The sequence below is a fragment of the Elephas maximus genome, chromosome 18 (genome assembly GCF_024166365.1).
Source record: "Elephas maximus indicus isolate mEleMax1 chromosome 18, mEleMax1 primary haplotype, whole genome shotgun sequence".
Classification (NCBI taxonomy): domain Eukaryota; kingdom Metazoa; phylum Chordata; class Mammalia; order Proboscidea; family Elephantidae; genus Elephas; species Elephas maximus.
Window position 1 is genome coordinate 58,576,003 of NC_064836.1, and position 26,792 is coordinate 58,602,794.

The 26,792-nt window shown below is 35.3% G+C and overlaps 1 protein-coding gene across 3 annotated transcripts in view; it reads left to right on the forward strand.

Moving 5' to 3' along the window:
- CADM2 (cell adhesion molecule 2) overlaps window positions 1–26,792 on the forward strand; it is a 1,167,413-nt gene that overhangs the window by 1,044,780 nt on the left and 95,841 nt on the right. For all 3 annotated transcript variants that reach the window (XM_049858640.1, XM_049858642.1, XM_049858641.1), the window contains one exon: window positions 2,970–3,060. In XM_049858640.1, the coding sequence (XP_049714597.1) occupies window positions 2,970–3,060 (91 nt within the window). The remainder of the gene's footprint in view (window positions 1–2,969; window positions 3,061–26,792) is intronic.

Sequence of the window (26,792 nt, forward strand, 5' to 3'; positions counted from 1 at the left end):
TGAAACTTCGTCAGAGGCCAAATCACTTCCTTTTATTAAAAAAAATAGTTTTATTTAAAAATTATTTGAGAAAAAATTAAGGCTGAAATAATAATTATTTACCCCCCATAAAAATGCAAATTTTAATAATTTCTTTCCTATTAATTGCTGGCATATCATATTTGAAGAGGAATATTGACATTTCATGGAGCTATCAACAGAATTTGGCTGAATAGTTAACTGTTTTCACAATTGAGCACTTTCCCTGCCTAAATCAGATGATGAGAGAAAAGTCATTTACAAATGTGATGCTTATATCAAGAAAAAAAAAATTGCCATTTTTATAATCGTGGAAAGCTGTTACCTAACGTTCTCTAATGAAGAAAACATGTACCAGGAACAGAATCAGCAATAGACATTTAAATGAAATGTGAGCTGAGAGTAAAAGTCAATCTAAGGTTTGTGACATGGATATTTAAGATTAATTTTCTTTGCAACAGGTACCAAAAATATTTCAAGTAAGCATTATTTAAATATTTTAGGTATTGGTGTTCCAAACTGATGAGAAGAAGATCTATGAATAATTTTATTGTCTTCATTCACTTCACAAGTGTATGAAGCACGTACTTTGTATAAAGCACTATGCAAGATTCTGGGGATATAGCAGTGATTTTTAACAAATTACACAAGGGTGAACAGGGAACATACAGTAGAGATATCTGACCACCTTTGAGAGTAATGGTTGATTACTCTCATCAAAGATATTTGAGGTGTCAAACAAGCAAAGGGCCCTCAAAAATAGAGAATTTCAGACAGAATGTGTGTAAAGCAACGTGGAACACAACTTACTTTATGGACCTAATAGAAAATCTAATTGCCTGAAATCTAAAGAGTGAAAGAGTGTGTTAGAAGGCAAAAGGACATCAGGGGACAGACCATGTTGGACTTAAATACTCTCTTTCCCAAAATTACCCTTTCTGACATTACTTCTCTCTCCTTTATGCTTGAGAATGAAGTTTCATTTTCTAATATGTCAAGGGACTATATGAATCTTTGGTCAAAGATCCAAAGACCATAGGCTTCAGATTGCCCTGAAACGTTCTAGTTCACATCTGTTAACCTGCATAATTACTAACGTTGTCCCTTTCATGTCCAAAAGTGTCCTGCTTTGGAGATTAAGTTATTTGATTATCTCAGCTAACAACTGACTCCATAAATGTATGATGATAATAGAAAAGTTAATAAAGCTTATTTAAATGTTTTATTCAATTTTTTTGTATAAGTTCAAATATATAATGAATATGTCATATGTCTTCAAATTAATTTTTTTCCTGAGCTATTTTATACCACAATTATTTACCATGATTGTGTATGAGATGCCTATTTATAACCAGGATATTATTGTTGATTGTTTTGAATGAATTTTTGTTTAAGGATTGAGAACGAATATATTTGAAAAGAACAGTTTATAAATGTTGTATGATGCCTTCCACAGGATCATAATTATCATATATTGTCCCATATATGACAAATATGAATTATATATATATTTTTTAAATAAGATAACTAAGATTACTGAATTGACAGGTACTTATTTTAATGGCTTCAGAGTCGGAGAGCCAGTGTAAGCTCAAGGGAGTCCAATTTTTTTGTCATGACTGAGGGAAGGGTTAAAATAATTGTGATTACCTGGAGTCCAGAGGATATTTTGTTCATCTTAAAGAATGTGGGAGTCCCTGGGTAGTGCAAATGCTTAAATTACTAACCACAAGGTCAGAGGTTCGAGTACACCCAGGGGTGCCTTGGAAGAAAGGACTGTCAACCTACTTCTGAAAAATCAGCCGTTGAATATGCAATGCTGTACAGTTCTATTCTGACACACAAAGAGTCATCATTAGTCAGAACTGAACCAATAGCAACTGGTTAGAGAATGTGGATATAAGAGAAGAAAGTGGTACCATGTTGACTATGTGACATGTAATGCTAGGACTAGCAAAGTCCCATAAAGACACTAGCTTGTTTACATTTTGTGCTTGGGTGGCACAAATGGCTAAGTGCTCGACTACTAGCGGAAAAGTTGGCAGTTTGAATTCACCCAGAGGCTCCTCGAAAGACAGGCCTGGTGATCTGCTTCCAAAAGGTCACAGCCTTAAAAACTCCATGGAGCAGTTTCATACATGGGGTTGCCATGAGTCTGAATGGACTCTACGGCCACGAACAACAATAACAACACATTGTTGCTTTACTTTACCTTATTTTCCATTTCTTCTATGAAATACGTTATCTTTGTGTTGATTCAAGAATATTACATGGCCTGAAAAGTATAAATATAAATGTCTTAAACTAGTCTTGAATACTCTCCTACTAGTGATGATTTTATTGTTAAGTGGACATACTTTTAGAATAATGATGTTGTAGCATATATAAGAAAATTTTAACTTTTATTAAGATTCTAAATAGCCATTTCAAATGATTTGCTAACTGTACTTTAGAGGAAGTAGCATGTGCTAAGCGCTGCACTACTGCATTTCCGGAAAGATTCTCTGTAATGCTTGTGCTTGATCTTGAGTTCATCGTGAGTTTCTTATTGTGAGTTTCAGGTATTCATGCAACAATGGAAATTTGTTTTTCAAATGCACGTAAAGGCATTCAGTCCATAATAACAGTATTCGTAGCCATGTATAAGTAGTTGAAGAAAGAATTGTATGAAATGCTTGATATTCCTGTGAACCACTTTTTGCAACTTTACTTTTAACTCAGATTTCAGCCATAATACAACAGTGGTACTCATAAGTTGTTCAGGTATTTTTGTTAGCTTTGTGTGAACAGGGTGCTAGCTTCTTAAAATTATGTAACCTGTTTCACCAAACCTGAGAAATCCTTTCTAAATGTATCCAATTATTAATAAAAATAGCATGGAATACAGTTATTAAAAATATTTATATATATATTTGATGACCTTTCTTAATATTCTTTTTTGTTTTTTCTAGATACACCATCAGTTAAGATTATACCATCCACTCCTTTTCCACAAGAAGGACAATCTTTAATTTTGACTTGTGAATCCAAAGGAAAACCACTGTAAGTGATTTAATGAGCTATAAAGATTTTCAGTGTTTTCTCTGTCCTGCTTTGATTGCAGGTTTTAACTGCAGAAATCCACTGTTTTTGTCTTTTCTTGGTGGGCAAAGTGATCTCCAGAACAGAAAAACCCCTGAACCATGTCTTCATTAAGTGTCTGTGCAAAATTGGTCTTTTACTTTGTCATCTAGTGAAGTTTCTGGGAAGGTTTCCAGCTGTGATTTCCTCCTTCCCTTGCCTTTGTTTTCCCCCCAGCAAGATATTTCAGCCTGAAGGCATATAGGCTTAATCAGTCACTGTTTATATCATCAGCCTGATAGAAGTTACACATTGCTGAACTTAGTTATCTCATGAAAAACTTTGGCTATATTAAAGCATACCCAAAATATATACAATTCTTAATGTTACACGGGAAATCGCTTTTACAATAAGGGAAATCAAATCTACGTTTCTTATGTAGCATTCATGAGCCATAATCTGTGAACGTGACCTGCTTGGAAGCAACGTGAGTGAAGCGGGTGACAGGCTTAATGTTTGCAATTGTGAAATGGTTTTATTATTATACTTCAACTCTAAAATTTTATTTTGTAACACTACTAATTTACAGCTACCTCATAGAACACCTATTTTTTATACAAAACATAAATCTCCAAATACGAAGTATTCAAAATATTTGAAAGCAGTATGTCATTTAAATATGGTAAGCTTCTAGATCTAACTTTAACTAAGTTATCTGATTTAAAAAGAAAAACCTCCAACTTATTTGCATTTTGTTTAAATTTTAATAAGTGTAATTTGATTGTACTCTGAATATAATTAAAAAAATTTTTTTTTTTTAATCTGTATATAATTATGTGGGATTCTGTGCAAACCAGGTTAATTTACTAAAAATTTGCTCCCAATGAGATTGGAAACATTTAGATGTAGGTTTCATATTATCCCATGAGGAATTTTTCTTACAGAATTTGTAAGCTGAGAGGCCTGAAATTTTAACTTTTTAAACTTACATAGCATTACACTCTACCACACTAAGCGAATCACACCTTCTTCATCATAGTTTCAGTATTCTAAAATTCTCCTTTCTTCTATTACTTATATACTACATACACACACACATGCTGATTTAAAGAGTATTTTATAAATTTATAAATTTTTTTTATAAATTATTTCCTTGTTTTCTATTAAAAAAATATTTTAAGACATTTTTAAATCTCAAAAGGAGCAAACTTTTTTTAGTGGCTTTACTACCTATAGCCTGTTCAATTCACTTTCACAGTTCTTACCTTCTGATAAGTTTGAATTACTTCTAGAAAACATTTTTCTGTGGCAATATGCTATCTAGATGTGACAAGCGCTTTTCAGCAGTACAGCTTCAACAAAGGCTTTTGGCCGCAATAGTATGTTACTCAGCTTTCGCCAAAATTACATCTTCATCTTTACTCCTGATTTTTTGTGTCTGTTGTCATGACATGAGTATGAGTAAGACACAAGATCATACTGGAGTAGAGTGTGGTCCTAATCCTATGTGACTGGAGTCCTTTTTAAGAGGGGAAAATACACAGAGAGAGAAAAAGGAAGTCATGTGGTGTTGAGAATGCAAATGAAAGAATGGTTGGAACTACTAGAAGCCAAAAGAGGGACCTGCAACAGATTCTCCCGCAAAGCCTTGGAGTTTTTCAACATAGCTGACACCCCGAACTTGGACTCCTAGCCTCCAGAGCTGTATAAAAACAAATTTCTGTTTTTATAAGCCACACACTTTGTGGTACTTTGGTATGGCAGACATAGGAAACTAATCCGTATTTTAGGTACTGGGAACTGTACAAAATACCTAAAATGTGGAAATGACTTTGGAATTCAGTAATGGGTAGAGGCTAGAAGATTTTTATGTGCCTGATAGTAAAAGCCTAGATTGCCTTGCAGAAACCAATGATAGAATCATGGACGTTAAAGGTAATTACGATGAGGGCTCAGAGAGAAGTAATGAGAACTGTAGAAAAAGTTTTTACTTTCTTAAAGAATACATGTATCATCATGAACAAGAGAAGGATGAAAGGAAGAATGAAGTGTTAAGGAGAAAGAAACCAGAACTAGAAGATTTGGAAAATACTCAGACTATCCATATTGTAAAAATTGAGAAAGTGTGCTATAAAGAAGACACCAAAAGTATGGCTTTAAAGCCATTTTCTAAGGAGGTTAAGCATGGAAGCATGAGATTTATGTATCCAATCAACCGTTTCATCAGAAAGGCTGTCAGCTTAAACTAAGAGCACAAAGTAGAATGACATGAAGGAAAGCTGTCCAGTTCCCCGTATTCTACATGTAGGAAAGGGTAGTAGAAGCTGCTTTATTGTGAATATTGATTGTCCTTTAAGAAAAGGAAAAGATTATCCCAAAAGTGGTTCAAAGGCCAGTAGGGCTTCCAGCAGGGTCCAGGGGCAGGGCTGCTGCTTTCTTGATTCCAGGGAGTGGGGGCTGTTGTGCTGGTGGGCCAGGATAGACCCTCCTCCAGGTAGGCCTGAGAAGGTGATGCTACTGTCTAGATAGGACCAGAGGAGAGAGGATAATTTTTAAGCCTTGAAATCAACTAAAAATTATCCTTCTGGGTTTTGGACATGCTTGGGACCTGTGGTCCTTTTTTTCCTTCTAATTTCATTGTTGGGGTGGAAATGTTTACCCTATGCTTGTCCCACCATTGTATTTTAGAAGCAGATAATTTGTGTTCTAGGTTTCTTAAGTACACAGATAGAGATGAATTTTGACCCAGGATGACCATACATACCAAAAGTCTTACCCTTACCTGACTTAAATGACATATTAGATGAGATTTTGGACTTAGAGTTGATGTTGGAATGGTTTAAGACTTTTGGGGATGCTGAAATGGGGTGAATATATTTTGCATATGGGAAGGGCATGATATTTGGGGGCCAGAGAGAGGACTTTTACAGAATGAATTGTATCTCTCATAATGATATTTTGAAATTCTAACCACTGTACATATAAATGGGATCCTATTTGGAAATCAGGTTGTTGAAGACATTATCAGTTAGGGTAATATGAGGTCATACTGGAGTAAGGTGGATTTTAAACCAATATGGCTGGTGTCCTTATAAAGAGGAAAAATACACAGAGATAGAAGAAGAATGCTATGTGGTGTTGCAACTTCAAATGAAGGAATACTTTGAAGAGAGGAGCATGGAACAGGTTCTCCCTCAAAATCTTAGAGGAATTCAACATGGCCGACACCCTGATCTTAGACTCCCAGCCCCCAGAACTGTAAGACAATAAATTTTTGTTCTTGTAAGCCACCTACCTTGTACTATTTTGTTACAGCATCCCTGCGAAACTAATACAGTATCTAACACCAGACATCCTTCCTAACTTTTCCTTCCATCTCCATTCTCATTTCCCTTCCTTATTATTGCTCTCATTTATACTTTTCCAACTAGTTCTCTTCCTCTTCTCTATTTTGCTCTTACCTCACTGCTAACAATGTCAAGGGTCAGTATATGGGGAATTGAAGGAACATGATTAGTATCAGGACATAGCAAACAAGTTTTTTTTTCTTTCTTCTCTCCTTCACATCTGTCCAAATGTAAGTTTTTGCTTTCCTTTGTTTTGTTTTACCTTTTGAAATATGTGTACAACTTAAGCAATTAAATGAGGTGAAGGTGGGAAATATGATGTATAGAACACTTGAAAGTAATTATATCTCTGCAAAAATAGCATCCCAATTGCCTATCAGTGATCTGTTTGATTTCATGACCACTGCCAACAGTATCTGAGGTATTATTTCATTTATGTGAATAATTAAATTGTGAAGACTGTGTAATTAGGTATTTAAGTAGTCCATATCACTCAGCTCAGATATGATTAAATAGGTGTACCTTATTTTTATCATAGGGTTTCTGTATTTCAGTCACCTGGAAATAAGTTTGATGTGGTTAATAATCCTTTGCACTGAAGATGATTGAAAAGAATTTCATTTAAGTGTAAGAAGGTCAGAAACCTTAGAAATAGACAATATCACCTTTCTCAAAAGGATCCCGATTAACATCATTTTGCAGATCAGTGAATAAAATAAGAGCCCCTGTTTTACAGAAGAGGAAATTAAAGCTCGATGATGTAAACCAAATTTCCCTGATTCATGCAGTTTTTAAATAACTCAGTATTTGAATTCAGTTCACTTATTGCCCAAAGCTTAGACTCTTTTGACTATTGTCTAATACTTCATTTGCCTCTTGTATTAGCCTAAAGTACTTTTGAAAATCTAGAATGGGCCCTACTTTTGCCACAAAAAACAAGCAATAATTTTCAGCACTGAAGCTGAACTCTTGGATGCTTTGAGGAAATAAAGTAGGTAGCCTCATGATGTATTTTACTGTTGCCACCTTCTTTTACCAGACTTTCTTCTATATTTATGCTTTCTCCTGAAACTTGTCAGCTTCATACTACATTGACCATTTCTAATATGACTTTATTGACATATAAACCAGCCTCTAATTAAAATAGTATGTTCTGACAATTAACTCACAAGTTCCATAAGGGATAAAAATAGAATCATATTCTGTCTGTATCCTTATTGATCCCAATATTGTGTTCTATATAGTATTGTCCACCAGTAAATGCATATTAACTTATTCTTTTGAATTGTATCCTTATCTGATTCTTGTTACCATATTCTTTCCCAAGACAACCAGGATATTCACATTAAAGTTATAGTCAACATGATTCTTTCCTTCCTTTAGACCATTGATTCTTTTACATCCTTCCTAATCATCTCGAAATCAACTCTTCTGTATTTTCAAAGTAACCGTGTTTCCACCTCACCAATAGATGAAGACGTTAACCTCTTTAAAGACAGCCTAACCTCTAGCCCCTCTTTAGTTTTTTTTCTATCTCTGACAGTGTCAGATGAGTCAGAGAGGACAAAAAAAAACATGGAAAGACTGGAACAAACCTTTGGATTTTCCCAGAAGGGAATCTTACTGATTGTAAAAAAAAGCATTCTCACAAAAGTGAAGACAACAGAAGGCAAATTGGAATGGATTAATCAGGAAGTTAGTAGATGGTGGGTACGTGAAGATAATGGGAAGGCCACCCATTTCAGAAAATGAATCAGAAAATATGGAAGAGGGATGCCAAAAGAAATTTATTTGAAACAGGCGTTTGAAAATGAAACCAGAGACAGATTACCCAATAAGTAATGTACATACAGTTTACTTGTGTTTACTTACTAATCTGTTGTGCACAGTTTCACATGGGTTTACCTTCCTTACTGGTTAATTCTCTCCTAAATGAAACATAAAAGAGAAGCAGTTTTAAAAAAGAATCGAGAAAGACTGTAAAATACGAAAGTTAAAGTAAGTATGTGATATCACATATACCCAGTGGGACACTCTGGTAATCACTGCCAAAAGTTTGCTCCATTCCATTGCAGCCATTGCACCTGGTTCCCCATTTTGTTATTTTGGCACTCTGCGAAGCAGCACTATGGCTTGGCTTCTGCTTGGCTTCTGAACACTGTTGTGACTCATGGCAATGCCATGTGCACAGAATAAAACTGCTCCTTAGGGTTTTTAAGGCTGTGACCTTTTGGAAGCAGATTGCCAGCCCTGTTTTCTGAGGTGTCTCTGGGCCTGTTCCACCTGCCAACCTTTTGACTTGTAGCTGAACGCTTAGCCATTTGTGCCCCTCAGGGACTCCTTTCCAGAACACTACTGTTTACCTGATCTACCTTTAATGAACGTGTGAGTATCAAAGATGGATGATAGGTGCATGATTCCTTCGTATCTTGTAGCTGTCTCTAATAATATCTGTAATCCACGACAAAGCCTCGATTTTTTTAAGTACTTGACCAGCATATGATTTCCTATAAGAAAGCGTCAATCGTGGTTATTAGGCATAGTCAACAAAATATAGTTAGTAGACAAAATAGCACATTATCTTTTGTATCGATCACAAATTGCCAGAGTGGCTCAACTTGGACAGAGACTCCAGTGCCTAAGCTGCCCTCCCGTATGCTAATATTGTTTTGCTTCTTCTAAATCCGAGGGCCCTAGTGACTGTTTATGAACAATCATGCCTTATTTGCCTGCTTAGGATGGAAGACTTTGCCATTTTTCTGAGGAACAGCTGCATAACTTGGTTCAGGACCAAATTGTTCCACTTGACACGACTATAGGGGCATTCTATTCTTTCCTTAAAAGAGAGGTTACTGTACCTGTCTGGCTATTGTTTTAATTTTAGTTTAAAGTGAAGGCCGAGCTAATGCCAGCCACTTTTCTTTCAAGTCCCCAGAGTTTTTGCAACCCTCTTCTTTCTTTGGCTGAATTCCCAGACAGCTCTCAGACTGTGGCATTTTTCCATTTATGATAGTATAGCGGGGGAAGCCTTTATGTTACATTAGAGTCATGACCTTAAAAGGTGTGGGGCTGCTCCCCACATGCTGTACTGAAAAGCCATCATTCATTTTAAGCAAATGTTTAACACTTTGTCGATTTACTTCCAAAAAGCAGTGAGATATTTTCAGTCAAATAAATGTGTATTTGGCATTTATTCCATAAAAGAAAATAATTATATGTATTGATAAATTATTCTGTATATTCAGCTCAATGTTTATATGGTACTTAACTATTTTACCTTCTGGTAACCACAATTTTTCTTATGCCCTTGCCATAAATCTCGTATGCATAATTGCACAGCACATAACGTCCCTATTTTACACAAGAAGAAAAATGTTAATCTTTTTAGCAGGACAGATCACATACCATACAGTAACTAGTGAGGTGTTTCAGAGGAACAATTATCCATCCACTTTGGAAATGATCAGGAATTGAAGAAGAAATCTGATAAGAACCCATTACACGTTTCTTCCTAGCATAATCTAGGTTTCTTTTAAGAAATATGAAATGCAAATTAAGGCAAAACAGTTTTATACCAAGTCAGTTTTCTCAGCCTAGTATGTACCATTTTACAAATTCTCAGGTGCTTTACTAATTGTCACCCAATGCAATTGCAACCAGATGAAATGACAAAAAGTTAAAAGAGGAAAGTTACTATCATCCATAGTAAAATATTGCTTGCCAAAATGGGACCAAATTTGAATTTTGAAATAAGAGTATTGATCTACAGTAACAGCAATTCCATACGATTCGACCTAACACATAAAAAGAGGTACTTACCAACTGCCATGGACTGAATTGTGTCCCCCAAAAATGTCTGTCAACTTGGCTAGGCCATGATTTTGGATATTGTGTTATTGTCCTCCATTTTGTCATCCGATGTGATTTTCCTTTGTGTTGTAAATCCTGTCTCTATGATGTTAATGAGATGGGATTAGCGGCAGTTATGTTAATAAGGACGGACTCAGTGTACAAAATTGGGCTGTCTCTTAAGCCAATCTCCTTTGAGATATAAAAAAGAGAGGTGAGCAGAGGGACATGGGGACCTCATACCACCGAGAAACAAGAGCCAGTACCTGTGGTCCCTGTACTGAGAAGCTCCCCCACTGCGGAAGATTGATGACAAGGACCTTCTCCAAAACCCGACAGAGATAGAAAGCTTTCCCCTGGAACTAGCACCCTGAATTGAGACTTCTAGATTCCTAGACTGTGAGAGAATAAATTCCTGCTTGTTAAAGCCATCCACTTGTGGCATTTCTGTTATGGCAGTACTAAATAACCAAGACACCAACCAAACCAAACCCATTGCTGTCAAGTCGATTCCGATGCATAGCAACCCTATAGGACAGCATAGAACTGCCCCATGGGGTTTCCAAGGCTGTAATCTTTAGGGAAGCAGACTGCCACAGTGCTCTCCTATGGAATAGATGTATGAGTACATCTAAAAGATGTATATAAAAGTACATGCACATAAAAGATACTGATTTACAAAATACTTGCATCTCTTTTGCCAGATAGAAGGACATCTAAGTATCATCAGGGCTGTGTTTGTTTTCGTGTATGATGCCTTATTTGTCATGCTCTGGGCACTTGGTGCAGTAGAAAGAAGCCTGTCATGTCCATGACCCGGGTCATCTTGAGCAAGTCACCTAACCGCACCAAATATTTTTCATCTCAAAAATTAAAACATAAAATCTAGTTAAAAAAATATGTATATATATAAGAATTAATGAAAAAAATATGTGAAATGTCTGGCTCCAAGTAATTTCAAAATAATCAATATTCACAAGGATGTTGATAATAAGTTATTATTTGTTCAAGGAATTCCATGCTGTGTATTTGTCAAATTTTAGACTCAGTAGTCTGAATTATGCATGTATATATATCTTTATATATATACATATACTGATACTTGGGTTCCTACTGCAACTCTGGAAACTGAGTTATCATCTTCCCAAGCTCTGAAATTCAGGGTTCCAAGCATGGAAAAATAAAATAAAATTCTAGGATAATGGATTGTGGCTTCCAAAGCATGTTCAAAAGGAAAAAAAAAAAAAAAAACAGCTTGAAGTCATGGCAAAGTTGATAGATCAATGTGGCTATTTTATTTGGGGTTAAATAATAACAAGTCGGAAACCCTGGTGGCATAGTGGTCAAATGCTACCGCTGCTAACCAAAGGGTCTGCAGTTGGAATCTGCCAGGCACTCCTTGGAAACTCTATGGGGCAGTTCTACTCTGTCCTATAGGGTCCCTATGAGTCGGAATCAACTTGACGGCACTGGGTTTGGTTTGGTTTTAATAAGAAGCCACAGCGAAGAGAGACAGAGAGATGAATTCTTGTCAGGGTGTAAAATGTAAAATAAATAGAAATGAGAGACTGGACTAGCCCCAGACCTAGCAACGGCTCCTTTATGGTATTAAGGTAAAAAAAAAAAAAAAGTTTTAGAATAGTTTGGAAGAACAGGGAGGAGTAAAGAATGAGTTCGGTTCCACAGCTGTGGAAGAGGCTGCACTCTGGAGCACGCCTGTTGCGTGGAAGGGACTAACGCGTTAGTGAGTTTTGACAGAGATCCAAAGCTAAAGATCTGGAAAGCTTTAAAGAAGGAGGTGAATGGCACGGCTTATAGGTGTCAAGAACTCTGAGCCTGTGAAAAATAAGACCTTGCTTTGGCTTAGTGCTTTACAGTTCTCCAAGTTATCTCTGTGTTGTTATATTTGAGCTACACAGCAACCTGTTAAAAAATGTTTACAAAGACTGTTACAATTATTTTCATTTTGTAGGTAAGGAAAATAAGACTTATGTGACTGTGACCTTTCAGAGTCACACAGCTGACAAGTGTTAGAATTGGGATTGCTAAGAAGCTTTTTTATATTAATAGCACTGATAATTATGCTTTCTTGCTTGCTCAGTTTTTTTTTTTTTCATTTTTCCTATCACATTGATTTTTTTTTGTTGTTGTTCTTGTTTACAATTACCCAGTGAGGATGGCAAAAATGAGAGAGTTCTCATAAATGACTTGGAAAACCCATGTTTCAATTAGATAGTTAAAAAATAAAACAACTATGTAAGCTCCAACCTGTATTAAAATTGAAAAAAAAAAAAAAAAAACATTGCCGTTGAGTCAATTTCGACTCATAGTTACCCTATAGGACAGAGTAGAACTGCCCCATAGTTTTTCCAAGGAGCCAAGTGGATTCAAACTGCTGACCTTTTGGTTATCAGCCATAGCTCTTAACCAGTACGCCACCGGGGTTTCCAACCTGTATTAGTACATCTAAATATTACTTAAATAGTTTCTAAATATATCTAAATAGTTTCTGCCAAGATTTTATGTTTAGATGTGTAACAATTATTCTACTGTTGAATATTTTTATTTTTGAAGAGTAGATTATAATGCATTCTTAATTTTAGATAACTTTTAGAAGTTATAAGCACAAAGTATGAAAGTATCGTTCAATGACTTAGAAGGTAAATAGAATAAGCAGAAAGTCAAAAGAGAACATTCTGCAAAAAGCACACCTTCCTTGTTAAATACTAAGATTAACATGTCTCCAAAATAATCGGTGTGATAAGTTAAGACGGCTTTTTCATCATATGGGTACTCTCACATCTGTAGCCTTTAGACAATAAAAGTTACTTAGATTTGTTTTCATGTGTTTTGATATCTAAAGAGATGTCAGCTTCTCCTAAAATGCTTTCCAAGGTATAGGATCAGACATCAGTTCTATGTTTCACCATAATTAAAAAACGATGTCCGTATACTGTCTTTCCTATATGAGTTTCTTTTCTGAGGCCCAGATGGTCTTTTGCTTCCATCTTACGGTTACAAAATTTAACCACACATTGACTCTCTGGAAACACGCAAGTGGTTATCTTGGAAATAAGATAAAAAATATTTGGTTTTGTTTTTGAAACAAGAAGCTGACACTCAGAAATCTCTGCTGCTGTTATTTAGGCTGGGCATCTGTGGTGTGTTGGGCGCTCAATCACTTTCAATTAAATGTTCCAATGTCTTGTGAACATCCCATAAGAGCTTACAGAACCACGATTATTATCCATAGAGGAAATGTACTCCTTGAACATTTCCAGGTAAGCAGTTTTCTTGCAAAAAAAAAAGCCAATTATTTTGAGGGATTATGTAAATGCTCAGTGGCAAACGCTACATGAAAATGTCTCAATATGTTTAGGATATCATTGTGGAGTGGTGCTGTCATATCCTTTTACTAGATTTTCAGGTTATGCACTTTTCAGCTCATAGGTTTAAAAATCTGTTGTTTTGGTTCTTTTTTTTAATACATCAATTATGAAATTACGTCTAAGCATTTTACTCTTTATTTAAAGATTTTTAAAATCTCATATGCATTTACATAAAGAACAGTCACCAACATGGTAATTTCAGGAAAATAACAGAGACAAAAAATCACTTTTAACATTAAAAGAAGCTCAGATATTAGAATTCACAACCCATTGTTCAGTAGGTCCCATTTGGTAACATTTCTCCTTTTTTTTTTTCTTTCTGCAGCCCTTTTCCTTAATATGTGCCAAAGTTAGAGTTGATATCATTCTGGTATTCACTAGCACAACTTACTGACAAGTGGTTTATTCTATACCTATTCCAGATCGGCTGTTAAATTTGACTATTACTTTTGCATAAATATATTAAAAAAGTTAAGTGTAAAAAATTAAAATGAATTCAGAATAATTATAGGTATTTGGTGTTATTTTAATTAATGGCAAAACTAGCCAAATTTGTATTCCTTGAAAAACCATTTATTCAAAGAAACAACCTAAAAGGAAGCTTTCTTGCATCTCACACGTTTGTATAATGTGTAGTGTATTTTGATTCACTTTTCCAGACGTAACTTCAAACATCTGAAAGCTCCTAAACCTCAAAGGTTAAGGAAAAAAAAAAAAAAGAATTAAATGTCAACAATTCCCCAAATTGTATAAAATATGGACATTTATAAATGGTTTCAATTATAGTAAAAATTATCTTTCGGTGGCTGATGATGACCTTAAAGTCCAACTCTTACAAATTCAGAGTTCCAAAAATTTATGAGATGCTTCCGCAAAAGGAAAAAGAAAAAGAAAAGAAAATTTAAAAGGCAGGAGAACGATCAGCAGCCATGTTAACCTGTGGTCACCGAAATTGTGAGGAGTGATGGAATTGACTACCATCAATGAAAATTAAAAATACAGGGAAAAAGAGAGTGAAGTGACCGTAAAGAAGCTTAAAAATGTAATAGTTTTGCAGTGTAGAGGTTAAAGGATCTGGAGGTACGGAAGTTCTCACCGTGGTTCAAAAATGCAGCATTTTTCAAACTTGGGGTTGTGACTTATTCATGAGTCATGAGATCAATTTAGATTAGCCCTTCTTAGAAAGAAAAAGTAAAAAGCATAGAAAATCATAGACTAGGAAATAAAAATATGGAGAAGAAATGGGAAAAAAGAAGAGAGTGGAAAAGGTCACAGTCCATCAGAGAAAGCAGCTTTTATTTCCTGTGTGTATGTGTTTGTGCCCTGTGTACAGCTGCAAAATGCCTTTCTTATTGTAGGACACGCCTTCAAAGTTTTATAGTCATTGCATTAAGTGGCACCAATTGTGGCAAAGCTGGGTCTTAGTGACATTCAGGGAAAGGACATGCTAAGGCCTAATCCCATCAGTTCCCCTGTAACTATCACTACACAAAAAACTGTGTTCAAACTGATGAGCTCTTAGTTCCAAAAAATAAAGTTGAATGCCGCTGAGAATGTTCTATTTAGTAATGCAGAAAAGTTTTGATCCTTTGAGAAAGATTTCATTCAGATGATTAAAATACATTTTTAAAATTTTAAGCCTGAAATTTCAATTATCTGCAGCATTTACTTATACGGAGCATTGAATTCCCCAGATACCAGATAAATGCTGTACGCTTTGCTTTTACTTTTCCAAGATCATTGGTTTTAATATTAGAAAAGAAATAAGCCATGGAGCAGAAGCAGTTCTATAATGGTAACATACTGTTTAACATAAGTACTAGATCTTATAAGGTTAATTAGCGCTATTTTATAGTGGTGGGAGCAATGGATTGTACAGTAACTCTTTTATATGTAAAATAGGGCCCCATTATTGAATCAACCCTTGATCTAAGAATGGTTTTCAGGCTTATGACCGATTAGGATGCTTGTAGATGTATTTTATATGGTAGTAAATTGCCCTTGTATATATGTTGATAAAATAGTAGATTCTGAGAAATTCTGAATAATAAATTCTTGATTTAAAAAACATTAAAATGTTCCAACTCCTAGGTTAGGTGGTTTTCAGGAACTAAACTAAAAATAAATTAAAATAGCATTTTAAGAATAATTGCTGTTAAAAATATCATAGATAATTTATACTTAATAAACTTATGCAAATGGACTTAGCATTGCTTGCATGAGGGGTTGGTTGTTCATTCAAGATTTCTTGATCTTTTAACCAAGAATTAATATCCTGCTTACCAAAGAAAAGAAATGTTAAGTATAGATAAGGCAAAGTTAATTGTTTTCCTTTAGCGCAAAGTCCTTGAGGTTATCTGAGTCGTTTGGGGCAATCTCGAAAATTTTACCTTCAGTGCTAACATCTGTCGTTCCTTCAGGATCATACTAATCATATCTTTTCTAGGGATAATCTTTTATTTGTGGTGTCATAAATTGGCTGGAATTATGTGTAGCACCTTCTCTGTGATCAATGAATACTACCTGATCAGTAAAAGTGCTCTAGGATTTCACAGGAAGTCTCAAAAAATGCCATTATTTTCAAGTCTACTAAAGAGTGCTTTGTTTTCAAGTCTTTTTTTAAGAGCACTTTATCCTCTTGCATGTAGGTTACATCCCGTTTCATCTATAAGCTTCTACAGTCAGAGGTAAGAAGTACCTTAAAACATCAGAATCAAATAGCATGTGCTTAGATTAATCAGAATAGAAGAGTTCTATTTTACTATTTGCTGTTCAGGTTTTAAATTTAGTGGTGGGGTTAATGCTGACACTATTGTCACATCTCAATCTAACCATTAATGTAATGAGGCTCCCCCTGCTTGACAGTGTGTTAGCTCAATCATTGATTTTTTGGAATTTACATGAGTAAATTCCAAACTCGGAATCACAGTTTCAAGCTGTAATTTAATGGAATAAGTAGGCTTGAATGTTCCACTCCAAATTGGCTCCATTTATTACTGCACTAAAATGTCTTTGACCCTGTCAGAGAGATGTACTTATGACAATGCTTGAGTAGGAATTTCATTGTTGAGCCTTCCTACAAGAATCATTGGGATTCTCACAAACTGCAAGTAAAAAACAAAACAAACAAAGAAAATCTCACTGCTCTTCATTTAAAAGAGTTGTGTGGGTATGAGAAATATCACATTCATGCTGAGCAAAGACTAACCCATGATAATTATAAGGATGAAGTAAGAGTCTGAAGAACACATCCAGAGGCCATTAAAAGCAGAGGAAATGGAAGCCAATGAGGAGAAAGTTTAAAAAATTACCTTGCTGTTTCTCTCACATATACCCAAATGCACACAGGCATACTTATGAATTGAATCCATACAAGCAGCTTCAACAGGCTAGAAAAACAATGAAAAAAATTATTTTTAAGAGAAAAATTGTATAAGTGTTTCATTCATCTGGATGATTCCTTTAAGCCTCTTTTTCCCTTGTATGTTTAAATTCACCCTACTATTCAAGCCCTAAATATTTGAAATGTTAGGATAAAGTTATTTTGACAAATGATGGTATCAGCTATATCTAGATATAAATTTTCAAAAAGATCTATTTTAAATATTATGTTAGAAGAGTTATAGAAGGAAGAAACAGGTAAACCTAAAAATCCATTCCTATTAATATTGATATTAACACCTGAGGCATATTTCTCCATATCATAAAAAAAAAGAAGAAAAACACAAAATAATTCAATGCTCAGTAATGAAATTTACTTTGGCTTTAAAATTGCCTTTGTCATTGCTCTTCATGTTCATTTTTGCACAATGACTTCACAAAATGTACTAAAAACAGTTACCCTCTTTTCCCATCAGAAATGGCATATATTAAAATAAATCCTACAACTAATTTTTGTTTTATTCGTTTCCTTGTTAACATATCAAATTCCATACCCAAGGTTAATACTTTGTCCAGCTCTTTTACTGCTTTTATAACATGAGGTCCTGGTGGTGCAGTGGTTAAGTGTTTGGCCGCTAACCAAAAGGTTAGCAGTTCAAATCCACCAGCCACTCTTTGGAAACTCTGTGAGTCAGTTCTACTCTGTCACTACAAGTAGGAATCTACTCATTGACAACTCCTTTTTTTTTTTTTTTGTTAAACACTAGGCCTGAATTCCTCACTCAGCAGACTAATACAGGGTGGCTGCTAACATGTAAGGCACCTTTGTGGGCAAAAAAAAAAAAAAAAGGCTGTTATGTCATGCAATTAACTTGGTCTGCAGATTAAATGCTGATTTTCATCCTGGCACTTTTGTATTGTGCCTAAATATCACAACCATATGTGATGACACTGAATTTCATGCTCTGACCTTGAGTCACTGCCTGCAAATCAGTTTCTTACTTCAGTTCTTAGTTATTCATCTTCTCACACATGCTACAAGGCATTATTCTATTATTATTTATTCTGCACCGTTCATTCATCCATTCATTGAACACATATTCACTGATCTTCCACTGTGCACCTGTCTCTTACTTTGCTCCCTGGGATGCTGAGTGCACTAAGGCAGAGGTCCTTGTACTCAAAATGTTAACATTCCAGAGGTGGAAGACAGAGAATAAACAAAAATCAGCTAATAATTTGGATGTCATATTGCAATAAGCTCTGTGAAGAAAGAAGCAACAGTGAGTGGGTTCTAGTACTAACCCTCTCGAATGGGGACAGAGTGATCAGGGACGGCTTGCTGAGAAGGTTCCATTTTTGCCGATTTCTAAGGGAAGTGGCAAATCTGGTCATACAAAGAGGAAAAATATCTCAGAAGAGTGAACAGCATGTATCAGGGCCCTAAAATAAGAAAAAACAAACAGGAAGCCATTATGGGCTGAAGAATAAGCTGCAATGTGGAGAATGGTACATGGGAAATTGAAGACCTCATGTAAGTCCTTATGGGCAATGATTATAGGAATTTGGATTTTATATAGTGCACTGGAAAACATTAAGGTTTTTAAGCATCAAAATGGCAAACTTTGATTTAAATTTTTACAAGACACTCTGGAAAAAATGTAGAAAATGAGCTATACAAAAAGGCAAAAAAGACTAGTTAAGAGACTATTGCAGAAATGCAGGAGAAGGACTAGTGAACTGGGATAGAGCTGTGGTGACACGCAGGAGTTTAAATCTGGAAGTAGAAGAAAGGGGACGGAATAAGGATGTGATCATTCTCAGTTTGGGACTTGAACATCTGGGTGACATAGACCGGGAGGAGAAAGGAGGGATGAGGTTCATAATCAAAAGGTTCCTATATGGACATGTTGAGATGGAGATAACTTTCAGATATCCAACGGGAATAAATCAGGTAGACAGTTGCACATACAAATTTGTAGTTGAGATACACAAGGTATATAAGGCATCTGTAGCACCTGAAGACTTGGGATTAGATAAGGTCTGCAGGGAGAAAGTGTCAAAGGAAAAGGTAAGAGTGTTCATAGCTAACCCCCGGACTCTTCAATATTTAGAGTTTGGGAGGAAAGACCAGTAAATAGCCTGAGAAAAATCCAGTAGAATCAATACAATATGCTTCCATGGAAGCCAAGAAAGAAACTATTTTGAAAAAGGGGAAGGTTAACTACCTTTAATACTGCCAGGAGATCAAGGAAGATGGAGACAGAAAAACATTCATTGTATATGGCAACATAAACATTCCTGGAGTCTTTGCAGTAGCAGCTTCAGAGGTATGGTAGGTGTGGAAGCCTGAGGGGAAGGGGTTGTAGGGAGAATAGGATTTGAGGAAGTGCAGTATCTGGACGAAGACAATTATTTTAATAAGTTTGGATGTGAAGAGGGCGTAAGAAGCTTAAGGATTTTTGTCTTTGCTTTTTTTTTTTTTTTCTAAGGTGAGTGCTTCCAGAGCATGTTTGTATGCTCTTGTGAATTAGACAGTACCAAAAACCTCCAAACTCATTTCCATTGAGTCAATTCTGGCTCATGGTGACTGACCCTGGGTGTTTCAGTGTAGAAACATTCCATAGGGTTTTCTTAAATGTAATCTTAATGGAAGCAGATCACCAAAGTCCTATCCTTCCACAGTATGCTGGGTGGGTTTGAACAACAACCTTTATGTTAGCAGTGGAGTTCAAATTGTTTTGAATCACACAGTATGGAGAGAAAATTGATAAGGTAAGAGATAGAGACTATCTAGTGAAAAGGCAAGTAGAAACAGAATCCACAGCAGAAGTGGAGGTATTAGTTTTTGTTTTGGGGAGGTTAGGAGGAGGGACACTTCTGTTAAAATGGAGGAAAGGTAGACAGAGAGATATAGTGTATAAATATGCTCATAGGAAGATGACTGTTTCAGTCTCATGATTTATTTTTCTTAATAAAGTATAAGGGTTTCCTTCAGCTGAAAATGGATAAGGGAAGGCATAAAGTTTAAAGAAAGAAGAGAAGACTTAAACCTGAGCGAGTGAGAAAGTGAATTTACCAATCCTACGAATTGTAGAATTGTTGGACAGTTTTCAGGTGATCGTTTGAAATATGGTCATGATTTAAAAACTCTGGTTATGCAATTTTTTTTTTTCCCCTTAGCATATATTGATGTTCTGATAAAGGCACAGAAAAGATGACAAAGTTGAGTTCATCAGGGCTGGGATTTAACCAGATAAATACAATAGATTTGGAAACAAACAAGCAAACTATATATATATATATATATATATATTTAGTGTATTGTAAGACTTGTTAAAGAGAGAAATACAGTTAGGAGGAGATTAAAGAATAAGGAGAAATAGGGTTTATAAGTTAATTAGTTAGGAGGTTTTGATGATATACAATAGAATATTGTATGTCATCAATATTCATCATCAAAAAATCCCTCTGCCGTGAGTTGATTCCAGTTTATAGCAATCCTAAGAGTAGAACTGCCCTGTATGGTTTACAAGGCGTGTCTGCTGGATTGGAGTTACTGACCTTGGTTAGGATCCAAGTTCTTAACCACTGTGCCACCTTGGCTCCATAATAGAGTAGTGAGATGAAAATAAGGAATGTTTGTGGTCGGGAAAAAAAATGAAATTTTTAAGGCAGTGAAGTAATAATGATGACGGAGGTCAATGTGTGACCATGGCTGAGGTGGGGCTAACAAAATAATTATTGGACATGAGGGGTTAGGGAACTGAAAGGTCAAGGTATTGGATGGGTTATAATTATAAACGTTCAAAGCAATGAATTTGTAAAGAGATTGTTTATCACTCCTATGGCATTATTCTCTTTTGAGTTCACTTGTACTTCTTGTGCTTCATGTCTTAATTTTCTCTTCACCTCAGTGAAAGTATTCCAAGACATTCAGTAATCTGCTGTTTTGTTTTGTTCCTGAGCTTGAATATTTGCTTGGTTCTCATCTCTCTGTGAAATATTATAGCCCCACCCTCTCCTCTGAGTTCTAATTTTTCTTTTCCTTGTTGCTGGGTGGAGTTTTTTGTTTTTGTTTTTTAGAATATGAATGCAGCATGTCCCTAACTGAAGTCATCAATTTTCCCTTTCTGCCACACCTCAATTCATTTTTTTCCTGACTTAAGCTTTTTTTTTGTTTTTAAATTTGTTTGGATGGTTGGTTAGTTTGTTTTTGTTTGTTTGTTCTCTTTCTTAGCACCATCATTGTTCTTATTATGCAGACTTAACAATCCAGAGAAGGTTTCTCCTCTCACTCCTTAACATCATAAACATTCTGGCTCCAGAAATGTCTTATTTACTTCCCCAAGTGCTCTTCTATTATCTATTCCCTACTTTCCTTTATTATTATCTCAGCTTAATGTAGGGTATTATTATCTCTCTTTTGCAAATTTCCTGTTCCAGATGTTTCACATTAATATCCTTTAAGGAAATCCCAACCAGGGATACTCTTCAAAGTCATAAGAATGTATTTTCATTTTTAAAGAAAGCCTGCATTGTTTGGCCTGGCATTCAAGACCCTTTATTACCCAGTTTAAATGCACAGATTTTTGCCCATATCTACTCTGAACTTTCTAATTTCTTTTCTTGTTCATACTCTTTTTTATGTCCTGAATATTCCCTAACTCTATTCCTATTAACATGGCATCATTAGCCTTCCAGTATAGTGCTAAAAATATAGTTTTCCGTGTTCAGCTTTTTGTCCTACAAAATTATGTTTTCATCAGAGCTACTTATGAATATACATCTTTCTGTTCCTTAATATCAACTTGTATCTTGGCATGTGATTTGATTTCTCCCACAACTCAGTTATCATATCAAGTGCCTTTAACTTTACCCTTTTTAAATTTGTCAACAGTGATTTTACCTACTAATCTTATTCTGTTTTCCTGGCGTTCACCATAGTAAAATTTACCCATTCTGTAATATGGCCTCTAGAGGAGAAGCATCCTACCTAGGGCTCTTACTACATTTTAATTGGCCTCTTTCATTTCCACCAATCAAAATCCTGTCATAATTAAAGACATTAGTAAAGAATTATCTTCTTCATAAAGCTTATTGCAATGCCCCTAGCCATAGTCATGAATCTTATATTTTATAAGCCGTTCATATTGCTTAAGGAGCCCTGGTGGTACAGTGGTTAAGCACTTGGATAACTGAAAGGTTAGTAGTTCACACTCAGCAGCTCAATGGGAGAAAGATGTGGCAGCATGCTTCCCTAAAGATTACAACCTTGGAAACCGTAAGGGGCAGTTCTACTCTGCCCTATAGTTTCGCTGTGAGTTGGAACCGACTGGACAGCAAAGGGTATGTTGCTTAGTATGTCCTGCCAAGTATTATGGTTGATGATATATGTCATTATAATACCACACAGAGAAGAAACTTTATTTTCCTCATAATCCCTGGTTTAAAAAGTTGTACAAAAACTTGAAAATTTATAGATGGTTGTTTGATAATTACATAAACTTATGAAGTACCTAGTCAAGAACATATAGGTATAACTAACAACGACAACAAAACTCCGTGGATCTCTTATCTATCTTAAGATATAAGCTTAAGAGTAGAACATTTTCTGGTAATTAAATCCATTGAGACTTATTGAAGGCTACTCGACTATAAGTGTTTCTGAAGTTTTGTTCTCCCTTCAGCAAAATGATATCTATAAAGACAATCAAACACATAAAATGTTTTATTGACTATGTTTTAAAAAGAGTCTATATTGTAGTAAGCAAAACACTTAAGGTTAAGTTTGCTTACACTGAAAGCGATTGGAAGTTTTAAGGATTGTGCTAAAAAGTATGAAATCAATATCAAGAGTAAAAAGAAAAGAAATTTCATTACAATTAACTTGCACAACAATCAAATCTAGAGAAAAATCACAATTTGATATACTCTCCAAGGGCAAAGAGCAATACTTTTATAATATTTAAGAATATGACTTGCCAGATACATAAAATGTTATTTATAAACTACTTTCAGAAACATCTCATTTGATTCTCAATAACAAAATAATTCATTGTGTATTTTTTAAATTTGAAACAATCAGCGTAATAAGTACCCCCCAAGTAATCTCTTTTTAATTCTTCCCGTTAAACAACCACATCCTTATCTGCCAACAGACTCATTCTGAAATGATTTCTGAATCAGTTTTACAGTTTCAAGAAAGATTATCCCTTGAACTTGCTCGGTATTTATATTTTAAATAAAAATAGGAGCAAGCAATCACAGCTTCTAACCTTTTTCTTCTCCTTTCTTTTTTTTTTTTTTTTCCTTCCTCCTCACTTGGTTGGCAATGTTCGGGCTCTGGTGAAAGGATGTGATCTCAGTCTACCCATTCGGGAGCTGATTTGCCCAGAGTTCACTTAGGATCCTTCTTCCCTGAACTCAATAACCTTAACATCTTCAACTTTGAACTTCCTTTCAAACTACCTGTCAATTAATTTAAGTGTAATTTTTGTCCTGCCCTTTCTTTACATATTTGATAGAATGAACACTGAAAGTTTTATGCAGACTCTTCAGTACAATTTCCTGATTAAAAAGTTGTTGCTTAAAACAGTAAAAGGGACCAAGATGTCTGTATAACTTGAACCACCTTCTCTTTACAGTGAAAATACCAGAGGATGTAGGGGAAAAAAGAAACATTTTCTTAAAAAAATGCTCATGACGTGTGAATATTAATTGTATCTACTGCTCACCTGTGGAATTTCTAAACTGAAATAAAGGCAGTAGGCATCTTCGTACGGTTCCGTGGTACATAAGGCACAACATTATTAACTAAGTCCCTAGTATGTCTTATGATAAGGAAAATGTAATGTATTCAATTTTTAGGGCTGCTGTAAAAAAAAAATTACGCCAAATAGATAGCTTTTAAAACATTAGAAAATTATTCTTTCATAGTTCTGGAGGCCAGAAGTCAATTATCAGGGTGTTAGCAAGGTTGGTTCTTTCTGGAGACTCTGAGGGAAAATCTGTTCCTCGTCTCTCTCCTATCATCTGGTGGTTGCTAGCAATCTTTAACATTCCTAGGCTTGGATATTTGTCACTTCAGTCTAGGTCCCTGTCTTCACATGACATTCTCCTCTCTGTGTGTCTTTATGTCTTCACAGGGCTTTCTCATAAAGACATCAGCTATTGAATTAGGACCCACCCTAAACCAATATGACCTCATCATAACTTGATTACATATGCAAAGACACAATTTCCAAATAAGGTCACATTCACATGTAAGGGTGGGTTAGGATTTGAACGTATCTTTTGGGGGGACACAACTCAACCCAGTACATGCAGGGTAAGAATATTTGCAGATTTCTCTTTTTGGTTTGAGCAGAATAAGATGTTTACATATATGCTATTACAGTCACCTATATTTGGTTTTCTTTCATTGAGAAAATGTAAGTTTAATTTTTTACAATACTAATTTTTTTTGGTATTAAATGGCCCAACATATGCTGTGATTAGGAAGGAAAAGACAATGAAGCACACAAAGGGGACACAGTCATTGGAGAAAACGGAAGGCCTGGAAAATATATCTATCCCAGTTTTTGAAAACCAACTTTTTACTCCTGGGCACCAGAGGAACTCTGGTGGGACCTCCTTTTCCATAGCTAAACTACGTATTCTTCATTCCCCAGCTCAGTCATGAGCCTGAAAGAGAAGACGAGAGATATGGAGGCAAAGAAAATTTTCATTCTCTACAATACCCGGAGAGTGAATGATCCCACACACAGTTGGAGGAATTAGACTGATTGTAATTCTGGCATAATCATACAGAATAAAGACCTCAACGACTGACTTTAGTGGGAATTATTAATTGGGTTGATATCTAGATCAAGACATTAAGTAAACAGGTAATCGGATGGAATGTGGCAATTTTTTCGAACACTAATTTATAACTAAACCCAAACCAAACCCATCACCTTCGAGTCCATTCTGACTCATAGTGACCTTATAGAAAGAACAGAGTAGAGCTGCCCCATTGGGTTTCTAAGGCTGTAAATCTTTATGAAAGCAGACTCCACATCTTCCTCCCATGGAGTGGCTGTTGGGTTTGAACCACCAAACTTTTGGTTAGTACTTTAATCACTGTTCCACCAGGTCTCCTATTTATAACTAAGGAGTTGTTAAAAGTGTTGAAAAGTCTCCTATTAATTGTGTATAAAACAAGACATTGAGGTAATACTATTACTGCTACTACAAATAAAAACCCAGCTAAGGTATAAACCCCTTCACTAAGGCTTTAGAATACATGAGGATACATACATGAGCATATCTGGTTTCATTTTTCATTTTATTTTCTCAGTATTCTCTGTGTCCTTAGGAAGAAACTGTTGCAAAAGTGGTTTTAGGTGCAGAGGAAAATGAAATATAGTTTTAATGTCATAGATTTGGCAGACAGACATAAATCAAATTTCATCTCATATGGAAGATTTCGAACTTTTAATTATTGAGGCTTTTAAAAGGGAACTGTCCAGGCTGACTCTATTAGCATCCTCACTGCAGAGTGGTATGCGTTATCATCTCACATCTGGCACTGTTTTCTCTGTCCTGTTACTCCTGGTGTCCAACTTCTACTCTTTTTCAGCCTTATCACGTGGAAACTGTAGACTGGAACCATTTTAAAAATGATCTTCTCTGGAATTCTGAACAGCAGGGAAGATTGTTATTCATTTGCAGCAAGAAACTCAATCATTTCTGGGTTCCAATTAGAGAAAGCCTAGGGGCCCTCTTTATTAAATGAAACACAAATTGTATCAAGACTTGCTAAACCACTTAATATTTTTATGGTGATATTAAGAAGCTTGAACATTTTAAATACTAATTGGGACTATGTGTAGGCTGTTTTTAATCTATGCATAAACTCTAACCTCCATTTCATTATAATTGTGTCTTATGGTGCTAACTCCTTTTGCCAAGTTGAAGTTTTACCACAGAGAGTAGGATCAAGAATCCTGCAATGTTTCATGCCAGTAATGGTTCATACCATTGTCACAACCTCTTGCTAATCATTTTTGCAGTTTTCTTTTTATTATTTCCTAAAACAGAGGATTATTTTTTTAGGGAAAAAGATTTTAAATTCAGACTGGCAACTTTATTTGTCTAGATCTCCAACTACATTTTCATACATAGAATTTAAAAATATATATCTAAACTGAACTATATATGTACAGAAGCCACAGACTTTAAAATGTGACAGTAAGCTTATGAATATGGGGAGAGAAAAATCCGGACAGTTTGGATTTGGGGGTATAATTTAGAGCGTATGGAAATGGTGGATTGCTGTTGTTAGGTGGCATCGAGTTGATTTCGAATGGATGGTTACATGCTTATAGTTATATCTACCTGCACTTAAAAATTCTGGCATATACATCAATAAAGCACTGCTTCTTAGTTAAAGTAAAATTCCTTATGTAATATTTTAAGGAGGAATCTTCTAAAATTTAGATTATTCTTATGACTTTTGCTTTAAAGTTGCACTTATGTGGCTTTGCAGTAAGGACGTGATTTTACTATTTCGACTATACGCAGAAAGTTAGAGTTTGTTGTAGTTCTTTTGCCTCTTCAAAGCATTTGATATAAATTAGCACATTTTTGCAGTATATTTTGTATAACGAGTATTTTTTCACCATACCTATTCAATCTGTATGCTGAGCAAATAATCCGAGAAGCTGGACTATGTGAAGGAGAACGGGGCATCAGGACTGGAGGA